Source organism: Chrysemys picta, chromosome 12, assembly GCF_011386835.1.
Source record: "Chrysemys picta bellii isolate R12L10 chromosome 12, ASM1138683v2, whole genome shotgun sequence".
Classification (NCBI taxonomy): Eukaryota; Metazoa; Chordata; order Testudines; family Emydidae; genus Chrysemys; species Chrysemys picta.
This window is the reverse complement of record NC_088802.1, coordinates 5,778,144-5,800,911: the sequence shown is the minus strand read 5'-3', so window position 1 is coordinate 5,800,911 and position 22,768 is coordinate 5,778,144. Positions and strand designations below refer to the sequence as shown.

Sequence of the window (22,768 nt, the reverse complement as noted above, 5' to 3'; positions counted from 1 at the left end):
CCAGGGTACATACATGTACCCCTGGTTGAGAACCACGGCTCTAGGCAAGCACCAATAATCCCATGGGCTGTGGTAAAGGAATTTACATAGCCTAGACTAGAAGAAGGAATTACTGGGGTCCAGCACAGTACAGACAGACACACAGCAATGCAGTCACACAGCTTCTCTTTCTGAATGCATCTATTTCCTTTATCCTTTTGCTCCCAGCTCGGTTCTCCTGCCATCTGACACCCGCCCAGCCTTCTAGCCGCCCAATTTATGCCTTAACTACAATGCTCCAAATTCTGCACTCAGTCCTAACTGTATTAGCCCCACTAAACCGACTCGGGCATTTTGGCTCAGTCTCCTGCTGCCTCATGTTATGCTTTGAATAGATGCGGTTTGCAAGCATTGTTCTGTGTTCCCACTTGCCCCCGTACCTGCAGATCTGCCTTACCTCATGTAAAACTAGCTTGCAAATGAAAATAACCAGAAAGCACCTCCCTCCACTGTAAGGAGAGAAAGCAGAGACAGCAGCCCTGCTGCTGTGCCTTTCCTCAAGAAGCAGAAGAGATCAGGAGGACCCAGGGCTGATCCCCCTAATGGGCAAAGCTGGGCCCCATCTGGCTGCTGGATTTTTATTTATTACAGCTGGGGAAGAGGCTGACTTCCGGGTCCCTCCCTCGTGCCCAGTGGCCTGGAAACGTGAGCAGGGCAGATCTGCTCTGGGAAGCATTTGGGGCAGTTCTCTGGCCTGTGCCATTCAGGTGGGCAGACTAGATGCCATGATGGTCTCTAGTCATTAAGGAGTCCTGCCTTGAGTGGCACAAGCACAGTGGCAGTGGGTTACACAAGCTATTTCCTAGACAGCAGCATGCAGGCTGCTCCAGTCTTGGCTTTGAGAGGGGAGCGTGGTCTAATGGTTAGAGAAGTGGTTTCACCCGGGGATCTGGCCCATTGACTCCAATAGAGCTAAGGCCACTTTACACCAACCTCTGGGAGGGAATCCAGATCAGCTGGGGCTCCTCCCAACCCTGCAGCTTCCCGCGCCTTATGTTGATCACTCTTCATTCGCTACACGCTGTTCTCCGCTGCTGGCTACGCCCGCCCTACCCTGTGTCCAATCAGAGGAGAGTATGCTAATAACAGCCAATCACCAGGCTTGCAGACAGGCATGGCTAAATCCCGCGTTTTTGATCATGCCTAGATGCTGTAGGGCCTGGCTTGGAATATGGGGTTTGCAGAGCACGCCTGGCTGTTGGTGCCCCGGGAGGGGGAGATGGCTCAAAGGCTCAGCTACAGGGGATGCTGCACAGAAAGGGGCTGCCAGCAGGTAAGCTGTGAACTTCCTTTGTAACAGTGCCCTGAGAGGGCCTCTTTCCCCTGTTCTGTCACTCGCCGCTTCCCCCCAAGGGCCAACAGCTCTGAGAGGGCTAGGAGGGAAGTGAGGGTCAGAGCTCCCAGGGGTGTGGGTGCTGCCTAAAACCTTCCATCGTCCCAGGAACAGCTCTGGACTATGCCTCTCTAACTCCCAGGCTTTTCCCTGGCCTCTAAGCCTCAGTGAAAGGCCATCTCTAAACTCAGGATTTCTCATTCAACCCCACCAGTTTGCACGGGTGCTTCCCTGCTGGCCAGCACACTAGCTTCTCAGTAGGGACTGGAACTAGAACAGAAAACCTCTGCTCTTGGAAGATAGTGGTTAGATTTTGGAGCTGGGCGCCTAGTGGTTAGAGCGGGGGGGGGACCACTGGGAATCAGGATTCCTGGGTTCTATCCCTAGCTCTGGCCGTGGGGTGGGTTAGGGCAGGAGGAAGGGACAAAGATGACTTGGAAAACTATCTTGGTCTGAAAAATGCTGTCCCAGCGTGAGTTGGATCCTGCAAACGTGCGATGTGGGACTTCCCACAGAGTAGTTAGATCCGTGTTTAGTTTAAGTTTAGGGACATTGTGGGGTGGTCTGATGGGGGCACAGCTCTGCGCAACTGCTCAGAGGATCGGGACCCAAGTGAGCAAAGTTACTTATGTGGCCTGGTGTTTGCTGGGCTGGGAGTTTGTACTGCTACAAATCACCCTAAAGGTGGGTAAAACTGAAAGGGTGCTGCGCTCTCGCTCTCTTTCACCCCCACCCATCCCCTCCTCCCCAAACACGCTTCCTCTGTCTCGTCTTGCGCTTTCCTTTGCACATGTGTGTCCGTTTCACCCGTCCTTCGCCCCTTTTGGAGCTGGGCGTTTTAGAGAAGCTAATGTGTCGAGCCCCGCAAATCCACGGCCAGTCCGCTGTATATCCGCAGATGTGGTTGTGGTGTTTACGATCTTTGCGGATCCGATGTGGATCCGGATTTGTGCATCAGCGCGGGTCTCTACCCGTGAGCGAGGGCGCTGCTGCGGATACCTATAAAAAGTGGAGCGCGGGTCGGCCACCAGTTAATTATCCAAATGTCTGTATCCGCTCAGGGCTCCAATGATCCGTCTCTATTTCGAGCTAGTCCAGCGTCCCTCTGAACAACCTCCTGGCCTCCAAAACCTGGTTCTCTTCCAGCCTGTGTGTGTGGGGGGTGGGGGGGAATCTTTCCGGGTTTGCCTTGCAATCCAGCATATTTCAATGGTCCCGCCTCTAGGAGAACCTGTCAGATGGCACCCACTCCAGCCAATGGGGTTGGATTACGCAAGGTCGTGACGTCTGTCCAAGTTCCCGGGAAATACAAGCCTCCAAGAAAATATCAGCCAGTGCCGCGAAGGGGACGGACGCACGTAGCAGCTGCTACGGGGACCAATGTCGGGACTAAAGACGCGGCTCTTTCTTGGGTCCCTCTGGCTGGCTGCAGGGTGCGGACAGGTGGCAGGTGAGCGGGGGATGGGTAATGGGGGGGGGGGCGCAGCTGGGCACTGCTGACCGTGGGGGTGGGGCACAAGCGGTCGCTTCCCCGCCTTTCCAAAAGCGGCCGGAAGAGCGGGGGGGGCCCAGGCTGGCGCACCGCCAGCCGCGGCCGGCCTGGCCCGAGGAGCGAGGGGGCCGAGGAGCGAGGGGGGGGGGGGGGCGGCAGGCTCGGGGCCGAGGAGCGAGGGGGGGGGAGTACGGGGGTGGCACGGCAGGGCCGGAGGAGCCATGGAGGGGGAGGGTCGGTGTAGCGGTGGAGGAGCCGGGGGGGGGCGTGGCCAGAGGAGGAGCCGGGGGGGGCGCCTTTTTTATCATTGCTCCCCTCCTCTTAAAAGCTGGCTACGCCAGGAACAGCTGGAGTCACGACCCCTCCCCCCGCAGTCCCCAGCTGTTCCCCTGCTCCTGCCTCTGCGCTCCCCAGGGAGTGGCCCAGCTGCAGTGTGTGTGAATGTGGCCTAGGGACAGCACCCAGGGGGACCTGAATGAGGAAGGAGATGGGGCAAAGTGCTGGGTTTGTAGGGCACAGGGATGGGGGCAGGGGGAGGTCCTTATTTCAGGTAGCCTCAGAATAGGGAATTCTCCTCCTGCTGGGGATGGGGGTAGCAGGCTGCTAGGGATGGGTGAAGGGGAGTGGTCCTTCCTCCTGCTGCAGGGTAGCAGCTAGGGTGTAGATGGGGTGGGGGGAGGGGGTCTCCCTCTTGCTGGTAGTAAGTAGAGAGGGGTGTGTGGAGGTGCATGGCTGCGGGGGGTTGTAACAGGGAGTTAAAGGTCTGGGAGATTGTGGCTTCCCCCCCTTTGCTATGGGGAGAAGGCAGGGCTGGAAAATAAGGACCTGGGTCTGTACATGGGGGAAACTACAGGAAATGATCTGTATTGGCAGGCTGGGCTAGCTTATTGCTGATGGTGGGGGTGCGTGTGGATCCGAGGCACCGATTGATTTTTATGGGCCAACTTGGGGTAGCAGGGCAGGAGATGGGGGGAGGGGTGCCTCTTAACCATATATTTACCCTTGCCTTTTTGCCACACCCCCCAATCTGGACACTTAAAGCCAGATTTTTGTTCAGAGCTGAGTTGCTTTGGGGATCTCTGAAGTGTGCTGGGTGCTGATGTGGTTCTTAGCTGGGTGATGAAATGAGACAAGAATCCAGCCCTGCAAACTCTAGCCCAGTAGTTCTCAAACTGGGGGTCGGGACCCCTCAGGGGGTCGCGGGGTTATTTCATGGGAGGTCGTGAGCTGTCAGCCTCCACCCCAAACCCTGCTTTGCCTCCAGCATTTATAATGGTGTTAAATATATTTACAAGTGTTTTTAGTTTATAAGGGGGGGGTCACATTCAGAGGTTTGCTGTGTGAAAGGGGACACCTGTACAAAGGTTTGAGAGCCACTGCACTAGCCCTTAATTACCATTGGGATTGCAGCCTCAGATCTCTAGCGGTAGCAGGGCGCATCTCACAGCAGACCCGTCCTCCCCTTCTACGGCCCCCAGAGGCTCCGGCTGAGGGATGACCCATCTTCGATCTGCTGTTCCAGCCCCAGGCTCCGCCCCCTCCTGCTCTGCAGCCGCTGTCCCTCTGTCCTGACCTTCTGCCCCCCACTTCTTCATTCAAGCTCTGGGCTCCCCCCCCCCTCCCCTGAGCTCTGCTGATGCCCCTCAATCCTGACCCACAGCTCTGCCAGTGCCCCTCAGTCCCAACCTGCAGCCCTCTGCCCTCCACGCCATGGGCTGCCCTTGCATCCCCAGCTCTTCTGGTGTCTCTCCATCCCCACCTGCAATCTTCTGCTATCCCAGCCCTGAGTTACCCCGCCCATTCCCAGCTTTGGCGCTGCTCCTGACTGCTGCTGCTTCCTCTCCAGATGAAGTCGTCGTCTTCCCCAGGAGCAATATAGGATCCACTTGTTGCTAATACACAGAGGTGTGCCCAGGCACACCCTAATGCCCTCTCAGAAGCGGCCGGCACCCCACCACGTCCCTCGCCCCGGGGGTGGGGTTGTTCCAGGCACCGCCCTCCGCAGCTCCCATTGGCCGGGAACGGGGAACCGCGGCCAATTGGAGCTTCGAGGGAGGTACCTGGAGGCGTGGCAAGGGCAGCGTGCAGAGCCCTGTGCAGATCCCCCCCCTCCACCCCCGGGGCTGCGCAGGGACATGGTGAGCGGTGCCCTGAGCCCCCTGCCTGCACCTCGCCCCCCAACCCCGTGCCTGAGCCCCCTGCCCCCCAAACCCCCTGCCCTGAGCCCCCTGCTGCACCCTGCACCCCAACCCCCTTCCCTGAGCCCCCTCATACACCCCTCCTCTGCCTCAATCCCTTGCCCTGAGCCCCTTCCTGCACACCGCACTCCCTCCCACACCCCAACTTTTATGATGTTCGCCTTTAAAAAAAAAAAAAAAAAAAAAATTCCCTGGGTGCACGCCCTAATGAAGTGTGCTGCGCACGCCTATGCTAATACACCTTTCTCTTCTAGGACCTGGAGCCTGGCCCCCCTATAACCTGTCTGTGCCCGAAGGCTCCTCTGGGTGTATTAAAATTAACATATCTGAGAATTCATCTCTTTTGTGTAAGATGCAAACCGCCATCACAGCCACCTCCAATCACTCTGCTTGTGACCCCATCCTGGCGTTAATTAATAAAGAAATCCGGAACTACAACAGCACATTCAAGGGACGGATCTCTCTATCAGACCAGCTTGTTACTGTGAAGAATGCAAGTAAATGGATGGCCGCGGAATACCAAGTTCTTAGTTTCCTTCATGGAACCTGCATGGCTCGTATCAATCTGACAGTGCCTGGTAAGTTTCCCAGGTGACTTGCCTCGAGGTGTATGGCCTGTGGGACTCCGGTTCAGCCTCTCTCACAGCCTCTGCCCCCTCCATCAGATGTGCAGCCGTGGTGTATAATAGGGCTGTCAATTAATCGCAGTTAACTCATGCGATTAACTCAATTTAATCGCACTGTTAAACAATAGAATACCAATTGAAATGTATTAAATATGTCTGTATTCCGTGTTATTGAAAATGTAGAAAAACATCCAAAGTGTACAGTGCTCACTGTATCTCTTATTACAAATATCTGAACTGTAAAATGCTAAAAGAAATAATACGTTTTCAGTTTACCTCATGCAAACTAATGCGATTTCTTTATCGTGAAAGTGCAACTTACAAATGTAGATGGTTACACTGCACTTAAAAACAAAACAAGATAAAAGGTTGGAGCCTACAAGTCCATTCAGTCCTCCTTCTCGTTCAGCCAGTCGCGAAGAGAAACAAGTTTGTTTACATTTACGGGAGCTAATGCTGCCTTCTTCTTATTTACAATGTCACCTGACAGTGAGAACAGGTGTTTGCATGGCACTGTGGTAGCTGGCATGGCAAGGTATTTACGTGCCACATATGATAAACATTTTATATGCCCCTTCATGCTTTGGCCACCATTCTTTTTTCCTAAGTGCCTAAATCCCCTTTGAAAATTACATAGGCTCCTAAACCAGTTAGGCATGGTGCAGTAATGCCTAAATACCTCTACGAATCTGGGGCTAAATCTGTGTGTCTCTGTCTGGGGTTTAGCACGTGACCACCAACCTACCTCTGTTTCCCCTTGATCAGGACCCCTTTTAAGAACTCAGGCAGGTTCCAATCACTTTCTCTGCCCACAATTGTTAATCCACTCTTCGCCAGGCTGGCACTGGAGTTTGTCCAAACGCAGAATGCAGCAGTCTCACAACGCACACAGTATTACATCCTTTCTAGCTCGACAAGCCTCCTGATTTCTAGGCTTCCCTAGCTCACTAGCAGGGTCAGCTTTCTCTCAACCACAACCTCCCGCTGACTTTGAATCACTAGATTCCCTTGGGGTGGGACTTGGCCTGTGATCAGGGCTGGCTTAGCCCTCAGCCCTCCAGCCCAAGGGCAAACTACCCTGGTACAGGGGATAACAGTGCTTCCCTCCCCTGGGGGAGGGGGGGAAGGATATTGTGAGGATAAATACTCTAAAAGGCTTCTGAAGTGCCCAATACATTGAGGGGGAGGGGGGGGGGGGCTAGATAAGAACCTAGATATTGCATTACCAGTTCCTGCAAGATGCTGTGTATTGCACCCTCACATCTCTTTAAATCAAGACTAGATGACTTTAAAAAAAAATTTCTCTAGCTCAACCACCAGATATGGGCTGGATCATAGGTGCCGAGTTTCTAATCTGCCAGGGAATGCTCTGCCCAGGCCCTGCTCCCACTCCACCCCTTCCCCCAAGGTCCCACCCCTGCTCTGCTTCTTCCTAACCCCACTCCACCCCTGTCCTGCCTTTTCCCGCTCCACCCCTTCCCCACCCAGTTCTGCCCCCTCTCCTGAGCATGCTGTATCCTTGCTCCTCCCTAGTCCCTCCCAGCACTTCCTGATGCTGCAAAACAGCTGATCCATGGCGGGGCAGGAGGTGCTGGGAGGGGGTGGTGCTGATTGGCAGGGCTGCCAGCAGTGGGGGAAGGGGGAGGTTCTGGTAGGGGGGCTGCCAATGGGTGCTCAGCACCCACCATTCTTCTCCTCCCCCCATGGGTGCTCCCAGCCCTGGAGCACCCACAGCGTCGGCACATATGGGCTGGATACAGGAATCACTGGCTGATGTTCTCTGGCCTGGGTTATACAGGTGGTCAGACCAGCTGATCTAATGGTGCTCTCTTGCCTTAGATTCTGTGCCTGCAGGTCCCGTATCGGAGACCCCGTCTGCCGGAGAGGGGACTGCCAATCTGACTGGAGAGGGAAGTAGCCGAGGGACACTTTCCAACGGCTCTCCAGAGCGGGGTAAGTATTAATGACCTGAATCTCTTTACAGGAGCCCTCCCCAGTGGGGTTTGGAGTGCTGGGTTAGTGCCTGATCACCATGTTTTTTAACCAGAACTTGGGGTGTTTATGTCTTGATCCAAGCGATCACCCACAGCTGGAGGCTGTCAGATAATTAGAACCCCATGAAATTCTTTTTTATTTTTTTAATATTTTTGTCTTATTTGCGGGCAATCGTGTGGGATTTTGTTTTATCCACAAGGTTGGGGGGGGGGGGGGGGGGGTCAAGTCCTGCCACTGCGGGAGGTGTGAGGGCCAGGTCAGGCTGGGCAAGAGAAGGATTGGAGAGTGAGCCTCCCCTTCACTCACCGGCAACAGCAGCGCCTGTCCTACAGGGCTGGGCCCGCCCTCCAGCCTGGTTTGTGCCAGCCACCCCAATAGCTGAGCAGTGCTGTGACCCCTGTGCACCAGATCACAACACCAGGAGCTGTGTGGCGAGAGGTTTTATTTTTTATTTTTTACCCTGGTGACAAACTTGCAAATTTTATACATTGATGTTTCCTTGTTTCTCATGCTGGCTCATATCTGCAAATTTCTTGGGGCTCTCCAGGTAAATAATTATCCCCAGTGGAACAACTTCACTAGGAGGGACCCCCACTCGGTGGGTAAAGCTCATTCCGGAGAATTGGGAGACTGGGGCTCAAGTCTCTGCTTCTCTCCATGGGTTCGAATCTCGGTCTCCGAAGTCCTGGGCGGATGCTCTAACCACTAGGGACCACCATCTTTTCTTCTAAAAAACGGACTGACCCTGCTTAAGCACTTAAGGAGAAGTGCACGGCTGTGAATTGCAAGTGGAGGGAGGTGCCTATTCACAGCCTTCTCCTCGGCATTTCATACTGGCTACCTTAAGCAGCCCCCTGCCTCGCACGCTGGCTTCTGTGAATCCCTTTTCTAGGGACCCCCCCATGAGTCATAGAGAGAGTCAGGGTGCCACGCTCTGGGGTGGCAGGGGATTGCAATGATCAGCCTCTGCCCCATTTTGCACCTACATCTAGGGGCTGTTTTTTCAAACTTTACCCATAGCCATGAAGGCTAGAAACCTTCACTGAGAAAACCCAAATGAAAGTGGGGAGTCTCCTCTAATCACAGGACTCCGGGAGCTGGGGCTTTAAGGAAAGCACCAAATATCATGAGAGATGGCAACACAAGGTTACCTTTGCTGTAGTCTGAATGACTCTAATTAACATGTATTATTTGCCTTGTACGAATGGCCTGGACCCCATGGTGTCAGGTGCTGTACAAACACAGATCTTGCCAGCTTGTTGTTCTCGGTAGGCTCACTCTAAAGTTCTTTATCTGGCCCCCGTCATGTTAATATTGGAGCACCTCACATCATCCCCTGCGATAGTGCAGTGCTATTCACACTACAGAGGGGGAATTGAAGCCCAGAGAGGGACTTAAGGGGAGTGTAGGGAATTGAATCCTTGTCTCCCAAGTCCTAGGCGAGGGCTCTAACCACTGGGCCACCCTTCTTCTCTTAATCCAGTTGTCTAAACTGACTCTTCTCCTGGGTTTTCTTTCCAGAGCCAGGAGGCCTGTATGGTGTGTGGATATCGTTTGGGTTCATCACTGCTTTGTTCGCTGCTGCTGCACTTTATGTCCGCTGGAAACGTGTGAGAGAAGGACCAGGAACCCGTCGTGGTTGTGAAGAGGAAGGGATCTCCGACTCGGCAGACTCCCCTGTTTGCGTGCCGGCTTGTGCCTCACATCTGCATGAGGCTGGAACCCGAGACAGAGAGGCTGGTGAGGAGATCCCACTGAACGGAGAGATGGTACAGCCCCGGGAACTGAGCTGACGGCCCCAACGCAGCCGAGAGGCAGCACTTTAATAGCGTTGAATGGCCGAGGTGCGGGCGCCTCCTGTGTGTGCTGAACAGCTGCGATCATTGCACTAGCCTGGATGTGACTTCTCCCCATGTGAGGCTCTGGGCTGGGACACCTGGGTCTTCCACCAACGCCCTGTCTATGGGTGAGTCACTCAGGGCCGAAGATTCAAGAGCTCAGACTGAGAGTGGGGTGTTAATCCGAAGGCTCATGCAGCTGCCTAACTGGGAACTGAGCTACTCTGAAAATCTGGCCTTCTTTCCCGTGCCTTAATTTCCCATCTTTAAAGTGAGACACTCCTCTGTGTAGATTGTAAGCACTTTGGGGCAGGGAGTGTGTGTGTGTGTGTGTGTGTGTGTGTGTGTGTGTGTGTGTGTGTGTGTGTGTGTGTGATCACTATGGGGCCCTGACTGGAGCTGTAGGCTCCCTTGTAATATTAATAATCATAAGTAAGGCTACGAATCTGTCATGGAGCTTACAGACGCTGTGATTCTTTCTTTTATGAGCCCTCCACAACTTCTGGTCGATGCCAATAATTCAACCCCGGGCAGCAGGGTTTGGGCATCCATGAATTATTATTTATTGCCCATGTCCTGTCCAGGAGTTTTCATAAAAATACCTGTGCCAAAATCGTAGCCTTGATCATAAGAAAATGTGATTGGTTTTTTTTAAATCTGTTTTTACTATTGTATTTATCTCTGTGCCTGTCCCTTTTGTCTGTGACAAGATTTCTGTTTAGACTATAAGCTATACAGCAGAGGAAGTGGGTCTCATTTATCTTTGCACAGGGGGGCACTGATCTCTGCTGAAGACTTGGTGCAACTGCAATACACACAATACAATCACAACTGTCTGAGCATTTTTATTTTTATTTTTTAATTTATTTTTTACCCTATCGTGAATCTTCCTGACTTCTTCAGAAGCTCCAATGCTCTGTGGAGTGAGCATTGGCTCTAGCTCTCTGGGGTCTCCAATGCAAACCTCTCCCCTATGTTTAGTCAGCCCCCTGCCCCCTTTCTTTTATTTAGCGATTGGACACTGGCCCATCAAGGCTAGTCCACTATTGTGTAGAATATTGGACTAGCCTTGATGGGCCAGTGTCCTATAGCCACGTAGCTTTCATGGCTGTTGAGCAGTGTGTGATCAAATGTCTCCTGGCCACTAGGTGTCAGTATTACGCGCTTTTAGTTGGTTAAGTGAGGGTGAAGCCCCAAGTACTCTCGGGCTGCTGTTATAAAGCAAGTCCTACCACCAGCGTGTAAAGTGACTTACATTTAATTCATGCCCCCAGTGCTAGAAGCTCAAGTCTGTCCTAGCATGAGCCTGCTCTGCTGGCATTCCCGCCGTAGGGAGTCTCACTCGCTCACACCAGGACCAAATTCGGTTTGCAGGGGTCAGCAACGTTCGGCACGCGGCTCGCTAGGGTAAGCACCCTGGGGGGCCGGGCCAGTTTATTTACCTGCCGAAGGGGCAGGTTCGGCTGATCGTGGCCCGCACTGGCTGCGGTTCGCCGTCCCGCGCCAATGGGGGCGGCGGGAAGCCACGGCCAGCATATCCCTCGCCCACGTCGCTTCCCGCCGCCCCCATTGGCCCAGGACGGCGAACCCCGGCAAGGGGGGGTCACAATCGGCCGAACCTGCCGCGTCAGCAGGTAAATAAAGTGGCGCGGCCCCCTAGGGTGCTTACCCTGGCACAAGTCTATCAACCAATTAAAGATCAGTTGATGCGTTAATCCTTTGCACCATGCTGTTGTCCTCAGTGGGGTCACAGCGGGGATGGAGATGGTCCCAGATCAGTCGTGTGTTTCTATTACACCCCTTTCTGGGGGAGCTGGGCTGCCAGGAAGCTGGTGGGGAGAGGAGCGACAGCCCTGGGACTGGTGGATTGGGGTATCTAGGTTCTGTGCATGGCTGCCCAATGATCGGCCAACATCAGCACATCTCTCTGTGGATCCCAGTGTTCGAGCCCCCCAAGCAAGGGAGCAAACCCCACTGCAGACAGATGGGGTGGGCCCCACTCCAGGCAGGAAGCTGCAGTGTTGTCCTCTCCCATGGGTTGTTATTTACACAGGAAGGATGGGCTGTGCCCAACGTGAACCGCCAGGAGAACGTTGGCCAATCAGCGCTGGCTCGAAGGTGAGCAGATGGAAAACAGGCTTCCTACACCTCAGCAAAGGCTGACCCGCAGGAAGTTGGCTTCATCTCAGCTGCCCTGTGGCCCCTCACTGTGGTTTAGAGCAGTGGGTGGTAATGCAGATAGGATCAAACTGATCAAGAGTGTGAATCACCTGCCGTGTGAGCAGAGGGTAAAAGATGTGGGGCGGTTCAGCTTGGGGGGGGAAAAAAGATGACGTGGGGGGGGGGGGGGTATGATAGAGGTCTATAAAATCATGACTGGTGTGGATAACTGACTGAGGAAGCGTTATTTACCCCTTTCCATAACACAAGAACTAGGGGTCACCTGGTGAAGTGAATAGGCAGCAGGTTTAAAACAAAAGGAAGTATTTCTTCATACAACGCACAGTCAACCTGTGCAACCCATTGCCAGGGATGTGGTGGAGGCCGGAAGTACAACAGGGTTCAAAATGAAATAGAGCAGAAGTGAAAGTAGGCACCAAGACTTACCACTGATTGGGTGGGGGGGGAAGCAGAGAGACCCAGACCCAGCCCCCTCCGCTCTGCTGGCTCCTAGCTGTGACATTCTACTGCCTGCCACTGCCGGTGCGTGCCGGGGGCGGGAAGCGACTGGGGCTGGGTTGCTCCTCTTCCTATCGCCGCTAGTCAGTGCAGGGGCAGGTTCAACCCCTGCTCCCAGCTCCATAGGGGCCCCCAAAGCTGGGGTCTGGGGCAGCTGCCCCTTTTTCTCCCCCTCATCGGCACTCTGCCGGTTGGGTCTGACAGTGCTGCCGACAGCGGGGAGCCAAAAGTCGGCTGTGTGCTGCACCGGCCCACTTTCACCTCTGGCTCCATCAATGGCTATTAGCCAAGATAGTCAAGGACATAAGCCCATGGTCTGGGTGTCCCTAGCCTCTGATTGCCAGAAGCAGGGACAGGATGATAGGAGATGGATCACTCGATAAATTGCCCTGTTATGTTCACTCCCTCTGAAGCATCTGACAGTGACCACTGTCAGAGATGGGATACTAGGCTAGATGGACCATTGGGTTGAACCAGTATGGCCATTCATATGTTCTTATCAGCTAGTGCTTATCAACGTCTCCTCCCCACAAACTGCTCTGAACCTGATCCCCACCTGGTATAAATCACCCATAACTCTGCTGGCATCAATCGGCTGTCACTCAATTGGTGTCAGTAGGCCCAGATCCCAGGCAGGGGTCAATCGGCCATAGCTCCACTGGAGTCCATGTGGCAAGATTCTTGGCTGGGGTGAATCGACTGTCGCTCCGTTGGAGTCAATGGGGCAGACCCCCAGCGCGTGTCAATTGGTATACTGCTCTACTGAATTCAGCAGAGCTACGCTGCCTTATTCCCAAAGAGAAGAGGAGTACTTGTGGCACCTTAGAGACTAACAAATTTATTTCAGCAGAAGCTTTCGTGGGCTACAGCCCACTTCTTCGGATGCATAGAGTGGAACACACAGACAGAAGATATTTATACACACAGAGCACATGAAAAGGTGGAAGTACGCATACCAACTGTAAGAGATCAGTCAATTGAGATGAGCTATCAGTAGCAGCAGAAGAAAAAACTTTGAAGTGATAATCGAGATGACCCATAGAAGGTGTGAGGAGAACTTAACATGGGGGGAAAACATTCAATTAGTGTAATGACCCAACCATTCCCAGTCTCTGTTTAGGCCTAAGTTAATTGTGTCTAATTTGCATATTAATTCGAGTTCAGCAGTCTCTCTTTGGAGTCTGTTTTTGAAGTTTTTTTGTTGCAAAACTGACACCTTCAAGTCTGTCACTGAGTGATTAGAGAGGTTGAAGTGTTCTCCCACTGGTTTTTGAATGTTATGATTCCTGATGTCAGATTTGTGTCCATTTATTCTTTTGCGTAGAGACTGTCCAGTTTGGCCAATGTACATGGCAGAGGGGCATTGCTGGCACATGATGGCATATATCACATTGGTAGATGTGCGGGTGAACGAGCCCCTGATGGTATGGCTGATGTGGTTAGGTCCTATGATGGTGTCACTTGAATAGATATGTGGACAGAGCTGGCATAGGGCTTTGTTGCAAGGATAGGTTCCTGGGTTAGTGTTTTTGTTGTATGGTGTGCGGTTGCTGGTGAGTATTTGCTTAAGGTTGGGAGGCTGTCTGTAAGCGAGGACTGGTCTGTCTCCCAAGATTCCCAAAGAACATCTGACCCCTGAGGTCGGGTACATGGCCATGTGACACCTGCACATACCTCCTTAGCATCGGGCTCCACTGTCATGCCCCTGGGTCCATCAGACACCAGCATTTCTGCATGTTGTGGTTTCACACCTGATTCTTGGGGAGGAGCCAGTACTTCCTCTATAGGCTTGAGGAGACCAGCCGGAATCCACAGGCTTCTCTTCTTATTCTCCAATCCTCTGTTAGAAACCAAACCCGACACAGGCATCAGAAGATGGAGGATGATGATGGTTACGCTATCATGACCCGGACGAAGAGGATAAACTCAACCCAGCCATCTCAGCACAGGAGCCAAGGTACTGCTCTATAAACCAACCTACACTGTCCACTCAATAATGGCGTCTGCCCTTTAGGTTTCAGTGAGGGCACAACCAAAGGAAACTGCCCCAGCAAAAACAGGTTTTCCTTGGGGAAAAAATGGCCTTTTTTGCACCTCTTCAAACATGGAATTTTTTGCAAAAATATTTTGATTTTTTTTTTTCAAACTCCTGCAGTTTAAAAAAAAGTGATCAGAAACGTGAAGAGAAAAAAATGTTTTTTGCCTATTAGTTATTCTGCAAAATTTCTTTCTTTCAGTCCTGATTTCAGTAGGTCAGCAGAGTCGGACGGAGGGCTTTGGTTCAAAACAGAAAAATGCCATTTTTTTTAAAAAGGGGGTTAACATTCTCAACCACAGCTGAGTGATTTTTATGACATTTTTAAAATGATCAATTTCCTCTTCTTGTTTCTCAGCCTCTGATGGGAACTCAACTTTATTATCAGCAAAGAGCAGAGCTAGAATAGGAATTCACTCCCACACCCTTTTGTTGTGAAGATTGATGCAAACAAAGATATTTAGCTTCTCAGAAATGTCCTTATCATCCTTAAAATCATGGTTATCCAGCAGACTAACTTATTCTTGCAGAGATTGTTTCTGCTTCTGTTCTATTTAAACAATCTTGTTGATTTGACACCAGTAGCTCTTTGCTTTTCAAACTCCAGTTTGGCCCTTTTTAAGTCCCTTTCATAAACACTCATGAAAAACTCATCCACATTTTCTGACATGGCTGCAACATTTTTTCAACAGCTCCAGGAGGGAGTGAACAAGTGTTTTTCTGACAACGCTTTCGATGGTATAAAATTATTGTGTCAGCTGTTCAGAATAGCGCCACAGAGACCAGTAAAGGAGACTGGTCAGGGAGCAGGGTAAGGTCAGAGCTCTCGGCATGCAGACTGGTGGCTATAGCTCTGGGGTTCTTATACCACCTTCGACTGCATCTGGCACTGGTCCCTATCAGAGACAGGAGACTGTACAAGATGGACCCATGCTCTGATCCAGTGTGACAACACCTACGCTCCTACCCGGAGAGACCAGGAGGGATTAAACAGTGGGCTGCTTAATTGTATTGTCTGCTGGTTCTGGTGACAGTAATTGGAAAAAAACTTAAGAACTGTTGGCTGACCTGGCCTGAAATAGCAGTATATCTCTCTGGCATGCCATGGGGTACTGGGTAGGGTAAAGGCCAGGGAACCTGGGTTAGGTCCCTGCTTGTGAGGTAGGGCAAGTCCCTGTGCCACTTTTTCCCCTTTGTTTGTCTAGTCTAATTATAGTAGGTGATCCTCTGGGCAGGGCCTGTCTCTCGCTGTGTGCCTGTGCAGTGCCCGGCACAACGGGGCCCTGATCTCAGCTGGGCCTTCTAGGCTACTGTATTACTTCTATTAATTGCGTAACCCAGCTCCTACCCCAAAGATCTTACACTGAGGTGGTCGCACTAACCCTGCAAGTGAGGCCAACAAAACTAGATGTGGAAATTGCAGGGAATGCACCAGGATTAGTACAACAATTGGGTTGGTAGGTTTAGCAGGAAATCCCTCCGTGGCTACTTTTATCCTTCACTGAAATGGTTTCCCCATGTTTGAATTTTTACAGGTTCTCCTCCCAGTCTCGACAGTTATAAAGTTGCTGTGGGAATCTTAGGGGCTGTGTGTGTCCTTTTGGTGTTGGCTGTGATTGCTCAGAGTGTCTGGGGTAAGTATCTAGCACAGGCGCTGGCTTCCTCCAGACCCTGGGGGTGTTTAACCCACAGCTCTACCTTTCACACTTCCTCTGGGACCCCACCTGTCCTCCACTGTCAGAGACAGGATACTGGGCTAGATGGGTCATTGGTCTGACTCAATAAGGCAGCTCTTATGTCTGTAACCCTTTTACCTCAGTGCCTATTGCAAGTGCAGGAACAGGGTAAATGAGAATTGTCTGCAGTGGCAATTTTCTTCGACTCTCCCACCAACTATGGTTCATCTTCTCCAGTGGGGGAATGAATGGGGCCCAGTTTCCACCATGTTCTTCAGACCAGCTCACCTCCATGGGTCTGACTCCACACATCTGATGAAGTAGGGTTTAGCCCACTGAAATGTGTCTCCATGGGTCTGGTTCCCTGCTGCCTATCAGCCATTCACCCCAGTGGAAAAACAAGTGCAAAATGTTACTAAATGCACCAGCTTGCTTTTTTTTTTTTTGTCCAATTTTTTTTTTTAATTGAACATTTTTTTGTTTTGCAAAGGCTTTCGCTAAACATTTTAAAAATTTACTGGGGTTTTTAACTAACATTTGAAATTATTTTCCCCATTCCTTCCCCTTTTTTCCTTCCATCAGCCCTTTTTAATGGGAAAACGGAGGGGGGGGAAAAAGAAGGAGAAAGGGAAACAGAAGTGAAAAACTGGGGTTTTTTTGGTATTTAATTGAAAAAAATAATTTAAAAAAAGGCACAGACAATAGGATTGTATTTACTAGCTCTGCCACCAGAGCAGATGGCGGCATTCTGCACTAGTATAAATGACACCACAAGGTGCAGGACAATGGGGAACCGGGTCCAGATTCACTCCCCTTCTCTCTTCCCTGCCCTCTGTGCTATGGAACGTGACCTAGCTCCTTAGAGCTTCCTTACGCGCCGTGTCCTAACCTCCCTCTGCACTGATGCTGTTTGGAAGGTTTCCAGGCCGGACAGGCCAGTTGCAGCGCACAATTCGACGTCTGGCAGGCGGCCTTCGTGTCTCGTCTCAAGCAGAGTCTGTGTGACCCAGCCAGGAATGGCCCAGCAGGTAACCTCAGCTCAGGCTGTCTCTGAACTGATTTCCATGCCGGGCTCAGAGTCTGGGAAACACCCGAGCTGGGGAATCTTGGGAGCCGGGGGGAGGTGGAATGACTATGGACATTCAACATCTGCTGGAAAAGCTCACTGCTCACATGCTGGAATGGGACACAAGAGACCTGGGTAAAACACCTGGCTCTGTCCTAGACTCCCTGTCCGAGCCTGGGCAAATCACTGCATCTCCCGGGTCTCAGTTTCCCCATCTGTACAATAGGGATAATGATCCTTCCTTTGGATGTTTTCTCTATTTAGACTGAGCTTTTGGGATAGAGACTGTCTGTCACTATGTCCATTAGAGTAGCACATGGAGGCCCAAACAATCCCTGGCCCTGCTCAGATCAGGCCCTGTTTTGCCGGGCACTGCACAGACACACAATGAGAAATACTCCCTGCCTGGCAGAGTTTGCAACCTAAACAAAGGGCAGGAGAGGAACCAGAAGTGACTTGCCCAAGGTCACCCAGCAGCTCAGTGGCAGAACTGGGAAAGAGCCCAGATCTCTTGAGTAGAAGTCAAGTTCCCCTAAGTAAAGGCAGCGTGACCTTTAGGTGTTACTAAAATGCAGATAACAAAAATACCCTTTGGGGGTGGGGACTTTCTTCTTGTGCCGTGTTTGTTTAGTGCCCAGCATGGGCTCCTGCAATACAACTAACCAATTCAATAACAATCCTATATTCAGCAGAGACCTGCGACATACCCAGACCCCCCAGTACTCACCGGTGTTAATGGCAGCAGTGACCTCTAGTTGTCACATGGGGTAGTTCTCACTCTACAGAGCACCCAGCACCGTAATTAGAGCCAGCAAATGCTCTGAGATTCAACTTCCAGGGTCAAACTTCCTTTGCTTGGTCTGTGACAAACATTTATTATATCATATTGGGGGCGGGGGGGGGGAGTTTGAGTGAAATCCCTTGAGCTCTTTCTGAGTCATGAGAAAAGAGGGGAAAATAAATCCATCCCCTCCACTATGACAAAATCAGATGGATATTTTTGACTAGGGTTGCTCTAGGGCCAGATCCTGAGCTGGTGTAAATTGATGTGCTCCATGCTGACCTACACCTGCTGGGAATCTGGCCCCTAGTGCCCACTGAGGGCTAGGGCTTTTGAATAGCTTGAAAAAAAAATATTGGCTTTATGTGAGTTCACAGACGTCTCTGTTTCTTTTTCCAGGGGGCACCGGGTGCAAACTCTGCCCCAAGGACTGGCAGACGCACAACGGAAAGTGCTACTGGGATTCTAAAAGGAGTCAGATGTGGAACGAGAGCCAGAAAGACTGTGAATTGAGGAATTCACAAATGCTTGTGATCCGGGACCAAGAGGACATGGTAAAGTGAAATGCACAAGGCCAGTTCTCCAGCTGGTGTGAATCACTGTAGCTCTACCAGTTTTTTACTCCTTTACCACTCAGCAACTCTGAGGCTACGTCTACACTACGGGGGGGGGAGAGGGGAAGGGATCAATTTCAGATACGCAAATTCAGCTACGGGAATAGCGTAGCTGAATTCGACGTATCTGATCCGACTTACCCCGCTGTGAGGACAGCGGCAAATCGACCGCCGCGGCTCCCCCGTCGACGGCGCTTACTCCTATCTGGGCTGGTGGAGTACGCGCGTCGATTCGGGGATCGATTATCGCGTCCCGACGAGACGCAATAAATCGATCCCCGAGAGATCGATTTCTACCCGCCAGTCTGGGCGGGTAGTGAAGACAAGCCCTCAGGGAAACGGGTCTATTCTTCAATACCACTGAAGCTCTCCAGTGAGAGGGTATCATGCAGTGTGCTGGCCCCATTGGGTCAGAATCCATTTTCCTTGCATGTTTTGGGTCTCTGAGAGATCTCCTGGTGAGATGGGAGTGGCGGCGGGGGGGGTCACTGTATATGCAGGGGGTGTAAGACTGTGTGAGAGTCACCCAGCTGCTTGCTTTACACTCCCCAGGATTTCATAAACATGATCACAGAAGGCACAAGCCACGTCTGGATCGGCCTGAACATCACGTCCCACACTGGGAACTGGACCTGGGTGGACGGCTCCCCTTTAAATCAAACGCTGTGAGTGTTGCCTGCAGATTCACTGTTATATTTTTCCTCCATATTTGTAGATTTGTTAGGAAGGAACGATCAGTTGCACACATACAAAATGGGAAATAACTGCCTAGGAAGAAGTGCTGCGGAAAGGGATGTTGGGGTCATAGTCGATCACAAGCTAAATATGAGTCAACAGTGTAACGCTGTTGCAAAAAAAGAGAACATCCTTCTGGGATGTATTAGCAGGATTGTTGTAAGTTAGTCACGAGAAGTCATTCTTCCGCTCTACTCCGCGCCAATTAGACCTCAACTGGAGTATTGTGTCCAGTTCTGGGTGCCACATTTCAGGAAAGATGTGGACAAATTGGAGGAAGTCCAGAGAAGAGCATCATGAAAGGTCTAGAAAACATGATCTATGAGGGATGATTGAAAATATTGGGTTTGTTTAATCTGGAGAATAGAAGACTGAGAAAGGACATGATAATCTTTTATATACTTGAAAACAGTTGTTACAAGGAGGACGGAGAACAATTGTTCTCCTTTACCTCTGAGGACAGGACAAGAAGCAGTGGGCTTAAATTGCAGCAAGGGAGGTTTAGATTGGACATTAGGAAAAACTTCCTAACTGTCAGGGTGGTTAAGCACTGGAATAAATTGCCTAGGGAGGTTGCGGAGACTTTGTCATTGGAGGTTTTTAAGAGCAGGTCAGACAAACACCTGTCAGGGATGGTCTAGATAATACTTAGTCCTGCCATGAGTGCAGGGGACTGGACTAGATGACCTCTCGAGGTCCCTTCCAGTCCTATGGTTCTCTGATTTGCTCATTCTGAAGCTTTGCACATTTGGGCTCAGATTCCAAAGAGCTGAAGTGCAGGGCTGTGCGTGTTTGGACAGGAATCCCTCCTAGCATCCCAGCAGGGGCTCAGGTTTCATGGGTGACTTGGACATCGCTGCGATTCAAATGTTCTTAATGCAACCATCTGCTCTGCAACTAGGCTATAAATCAGGGCTTTGTTTCTCCTTTGGCTCCTTCTGATTCCAGGGCCTTGGATTAGACCATCTGGGTTCTAGTCCCAGCTCTGGGGGACAGCATGTTCTGATAATAAAACAAGGAGAGGATTAGGAATCTTCATCCCATTGGGCCTCAGTTTCCCCATCTTCATAGATTCCAAGGCCAGAAGGGACCAGTGTGATCATATAATCTGACCTGCTATATAAACACAGGCCACAGAACTGCCCCCAAAATAAACCCCAGAGCAGATATTTTAGAAACACATCCACTCAATTTAAAAATGGTCAGAGATGGAGAATTCACCAAGAACCTTGGGTTATTCTACCAGTGGTTAATTACTCTCACCGTTAACAAATTTATGCCTTATTTCCAGTTTAAATTTGTCTCTCTTCAATTTCAAGCCACTGGGTTGTGTTAGACCTTCCTCTGCTAGATTGAAGAGCCCGTTATTAAACATTTGTTCCCTCTTCACCTTTTCTTTGCTTAGCTAAAGAGATCAAATAAAAGGCTACACCGCTATTTCAAGTGAGTTTTGTAATGTGGTGTTACACCACTGTGCGTTCCGATGTGGTCTCTACAGTTTCAACGGCGTGAAAGTCACCTCTGCTACTTGCTACAGATTTAGAGTCTCTAGGAACGAATAAAGACTAAGGGTAGTGACCACACAGACATTTACCAGTACAAAGTCTATCTGTTTTACAAGTTTTATTAAGGTTATGAATACCCCTGCATATAGAAATCCCACACAGACATATGCACAAGTTACAAATATACTCACAACCTTAACGGTAGTGTTAGGGTCTGATGGGTCTCGCATGGATTGCCCATGAATAGAGCGATGGTTCCTGCTGGAGTTTCCCATAGGGAGCTCAATTTTCCCGCTCTGGGCATCCTCCTTATTCAATCTATACCTACATTCTGCGCATGTCCATGCATATAGTGTCAGCCCTCTTTTTCCTTATTGGTCTGATGTCCCCTAGAAACGTACAGTACCCCGATTTCTATAGGTCGTGTAGGTTCTCTTTATTCTCATTAGCATTAATACACAACCCGTGTCCTGTGATGAAGGCACATGTTGGAAACAGATGTGCCTTTACAGCATTTTTATGATTTAAAATTAATCTTCTGGCTAGATTTTCACAATATCACCACTTGGTACCTCTTTTCCCATAATCTTAGGGCATCGGGTTATTCTTCAGTCACTTGTTTATGTCAGTATTTCTTAGCTCTAACAGCTAAGCTAAAATCTTGCAGGCCTCAGCCTGCAGCCTTGTGTTTCAGACCTCGTTACTTAGATACCGAATACATAATTACCCCTTCCAACTACTAATCATTCTTATACTTCTATTATCCTACCACTTAACTCTATTGAGCATACAATGATTATATACGACGTAACCTGCTAGTTGATAATAACCATATAAGAAATGAGCAATAAACTAATACTATGGGCTAGAGAAGCTTTATAATGATCAACGAAAGGAGCTCAAACTTTCATTGAATTCAATGGGAGTTAGGAGCCGAAATACCTGTGTGGATCTGGGCGTTGGTGGTGTTAAATCGGCAGTGAGCGAGAGAGGAATCGGCCACAAGAAGAGAGCAGAGGTGGAATGATCCTGGCAAAGCTCCCAGTGACTTCAAGGGGGGCCAGGATCTCCCCGGAGACTTGTGGGGCCTGAATAATGGGGAGTGGTTATCAGAATGGGGAAGACGGATGCCGAGACACCCTAGCTCAGTTCATGTCCTGGGAGGTTTTGCTGTGATGGCTGACAGCCTGGGGACTGAATTGGGGACCTCCGGAGCTAAAAGCAAGAGCTGCTACCGCTTGAGCTAAGGAGCCATCCCATGCGATTAGTAGAGGCACTCAGCCCTGGGTTACACTGTCATCAAGGCCCCCATCCCAGCATCCCATCACTGCGAGAGGAGGGTCTCTCTAATCCATCTATCACCACCTTTCTCCTTCACTCTGCAGGTTCCGGGTCTCAGGCCCTGTTGCCTCCAACAGCTGTGGGGTGGTAAAGGGGAACCGGATCAACTCGGAAACCTGCAGCGCCGAATTCAAGTGGATTTGCCAGAAAGACGCTGTCGTGGTGTGAGGCAAATGAGAACGTCAGTGCCCAGGAGAGCGCTCCTGCCCCATGAGGATGAATTCGAAGGGCTTTATATAGAGACGCTGCCCTCTTTCTCTAAGCTGATGCGGAGCAACAGTTGGCAAAATAAGGGAATTTGAGTCGTTGATCTAGTCCCTTTGTTCCTTAGCACTGCTGGGAGCAGAGTACAAGAGGGGTGGGGGGATCAATGTTAGCCCACTGGGTAGAGAGGAAAGCAGGAAAGTTGTATTCTATTCCTGACTTGGCCACATGTGACCTGGAGCAAATCCCTGTCTTGTGCCGTGCTTCAGTTTCCCCACCTATAAAATGGGGTAATGACATTGAATTCTGTGACATGCTTTGAGAGGTACGGGGGCAAAATGATTAGCTGGGAGTCCCGAGCTCGTACGCTTTAGGACGAGCAAGTGACGGCGGACGTACTGGGTGTGTCTACACGGCATCTGGGAGCAAGCGGCCCAGAAGAGGGTCCACGGATTCGTGCTAAAAATAGCTCTGTAGATGTTGCAGCTGGGGCTGGCGCTGCAGCAAAGATACGGCTGTTTTTAGCATGTTTGTCTGCGCACCCGGGCTGGGAGGCTCGCTCCCCGCTGCACTGTGGAGATACCCTCAGGAAGCCCCCTCACCCCGACCCC

The 22,768-nt window shown here is 50.9% G+C and overlaps 3 protein-coding genes across 7 annotated transcripts in view; 2 read left to right on the top strand and 1 right to left on the bottom strand.

The window, feature by feature from the left end:
• Window positions 1–22,768, bottom strand: part of LOC101940086 (C-type lectin domain family 2 member B-like) — a 103,336-nt gene that overhangs the window by 11,554 nt on the left and 69,014 nt on the right. The window contains exon 1 of one of the 3 annotated variants that reach the window (XM_065564200.1): window positions 973–1,024. The exons of 1 other annotated variant lie outside the window; for it this stretch is intronic. The gene's annotated coding sequence lies outside the window, so the exon portion shown is untranslated. Of the gene's footprint in view, window positions 1–436; window positions 583–972; window positions 1,025–22,768 lie in introns of those variants that run through there. One more of the 3 variants, XM_065564199.1, reaches the window with a different exon arrangement.
• Window positions 1,145–10,360, top strand: LOC135972122 (uncharacterized). Of its 3 annotated transcripts, XM_024112887.3 has the most exons (5): window positions 1,148–1,312; window positions 2,598–2,822; window positions 5,317–5,640; window positions 7,528–7,641; window positions 9,205–10,360. In XM_024112887.3, exons 2-5 carry the CDS (start codon window positions 2,753–2,755, stop codon window positions 9,474–9,476), a joined length of 780 nt encoding a protein of 259 aa, XP_023968655.2. In that variant the 5' UTR covers window positions 1,148–1,312; window positions 2,598–2,752; the 3' UTR covers window positions 9,477–10,360. The 3 variants fall into 3 exon arrangements, with proteins under 3 accessions (XP_065420259.1, XP_065420258.1, XP_023968655.2); XM_065564187.1 differs by lacking the exon at window positions 2,598–2,822 and having other exon boundaries at window positions 1,145–1,312; window positions 5,415–5,640; XM_065564186.1 differs by lacking the exon at window positions 2,598–2,822 and having other exon boundaries at window positions 1,147–1,312.
• On the top strand, window positions 13,012–22,608 carry LOC101941177 (killer cell lectin-like receptor subfamily F member 1). Its single transcript, XM_024112890.3, has 6 exons — window positions 13,012–14,157; window positions 15,771–15,869; window positions 16,829–16,939; window positions 18,158–18,312; window positions 18,925–19,037; window positions 21,998–22,608. The coding sequence occupies exons 1-6, from the start codon at window positions 14,076–14,078 to the stop codon at window positions 22,119–22,121; spliced, it is 684 nt and encodes a 227-aa protein (XP_023968658.2). The 5' UTR covers window positions 13,012–14,075; the 3' UTR covers window positions 22,122–22,608.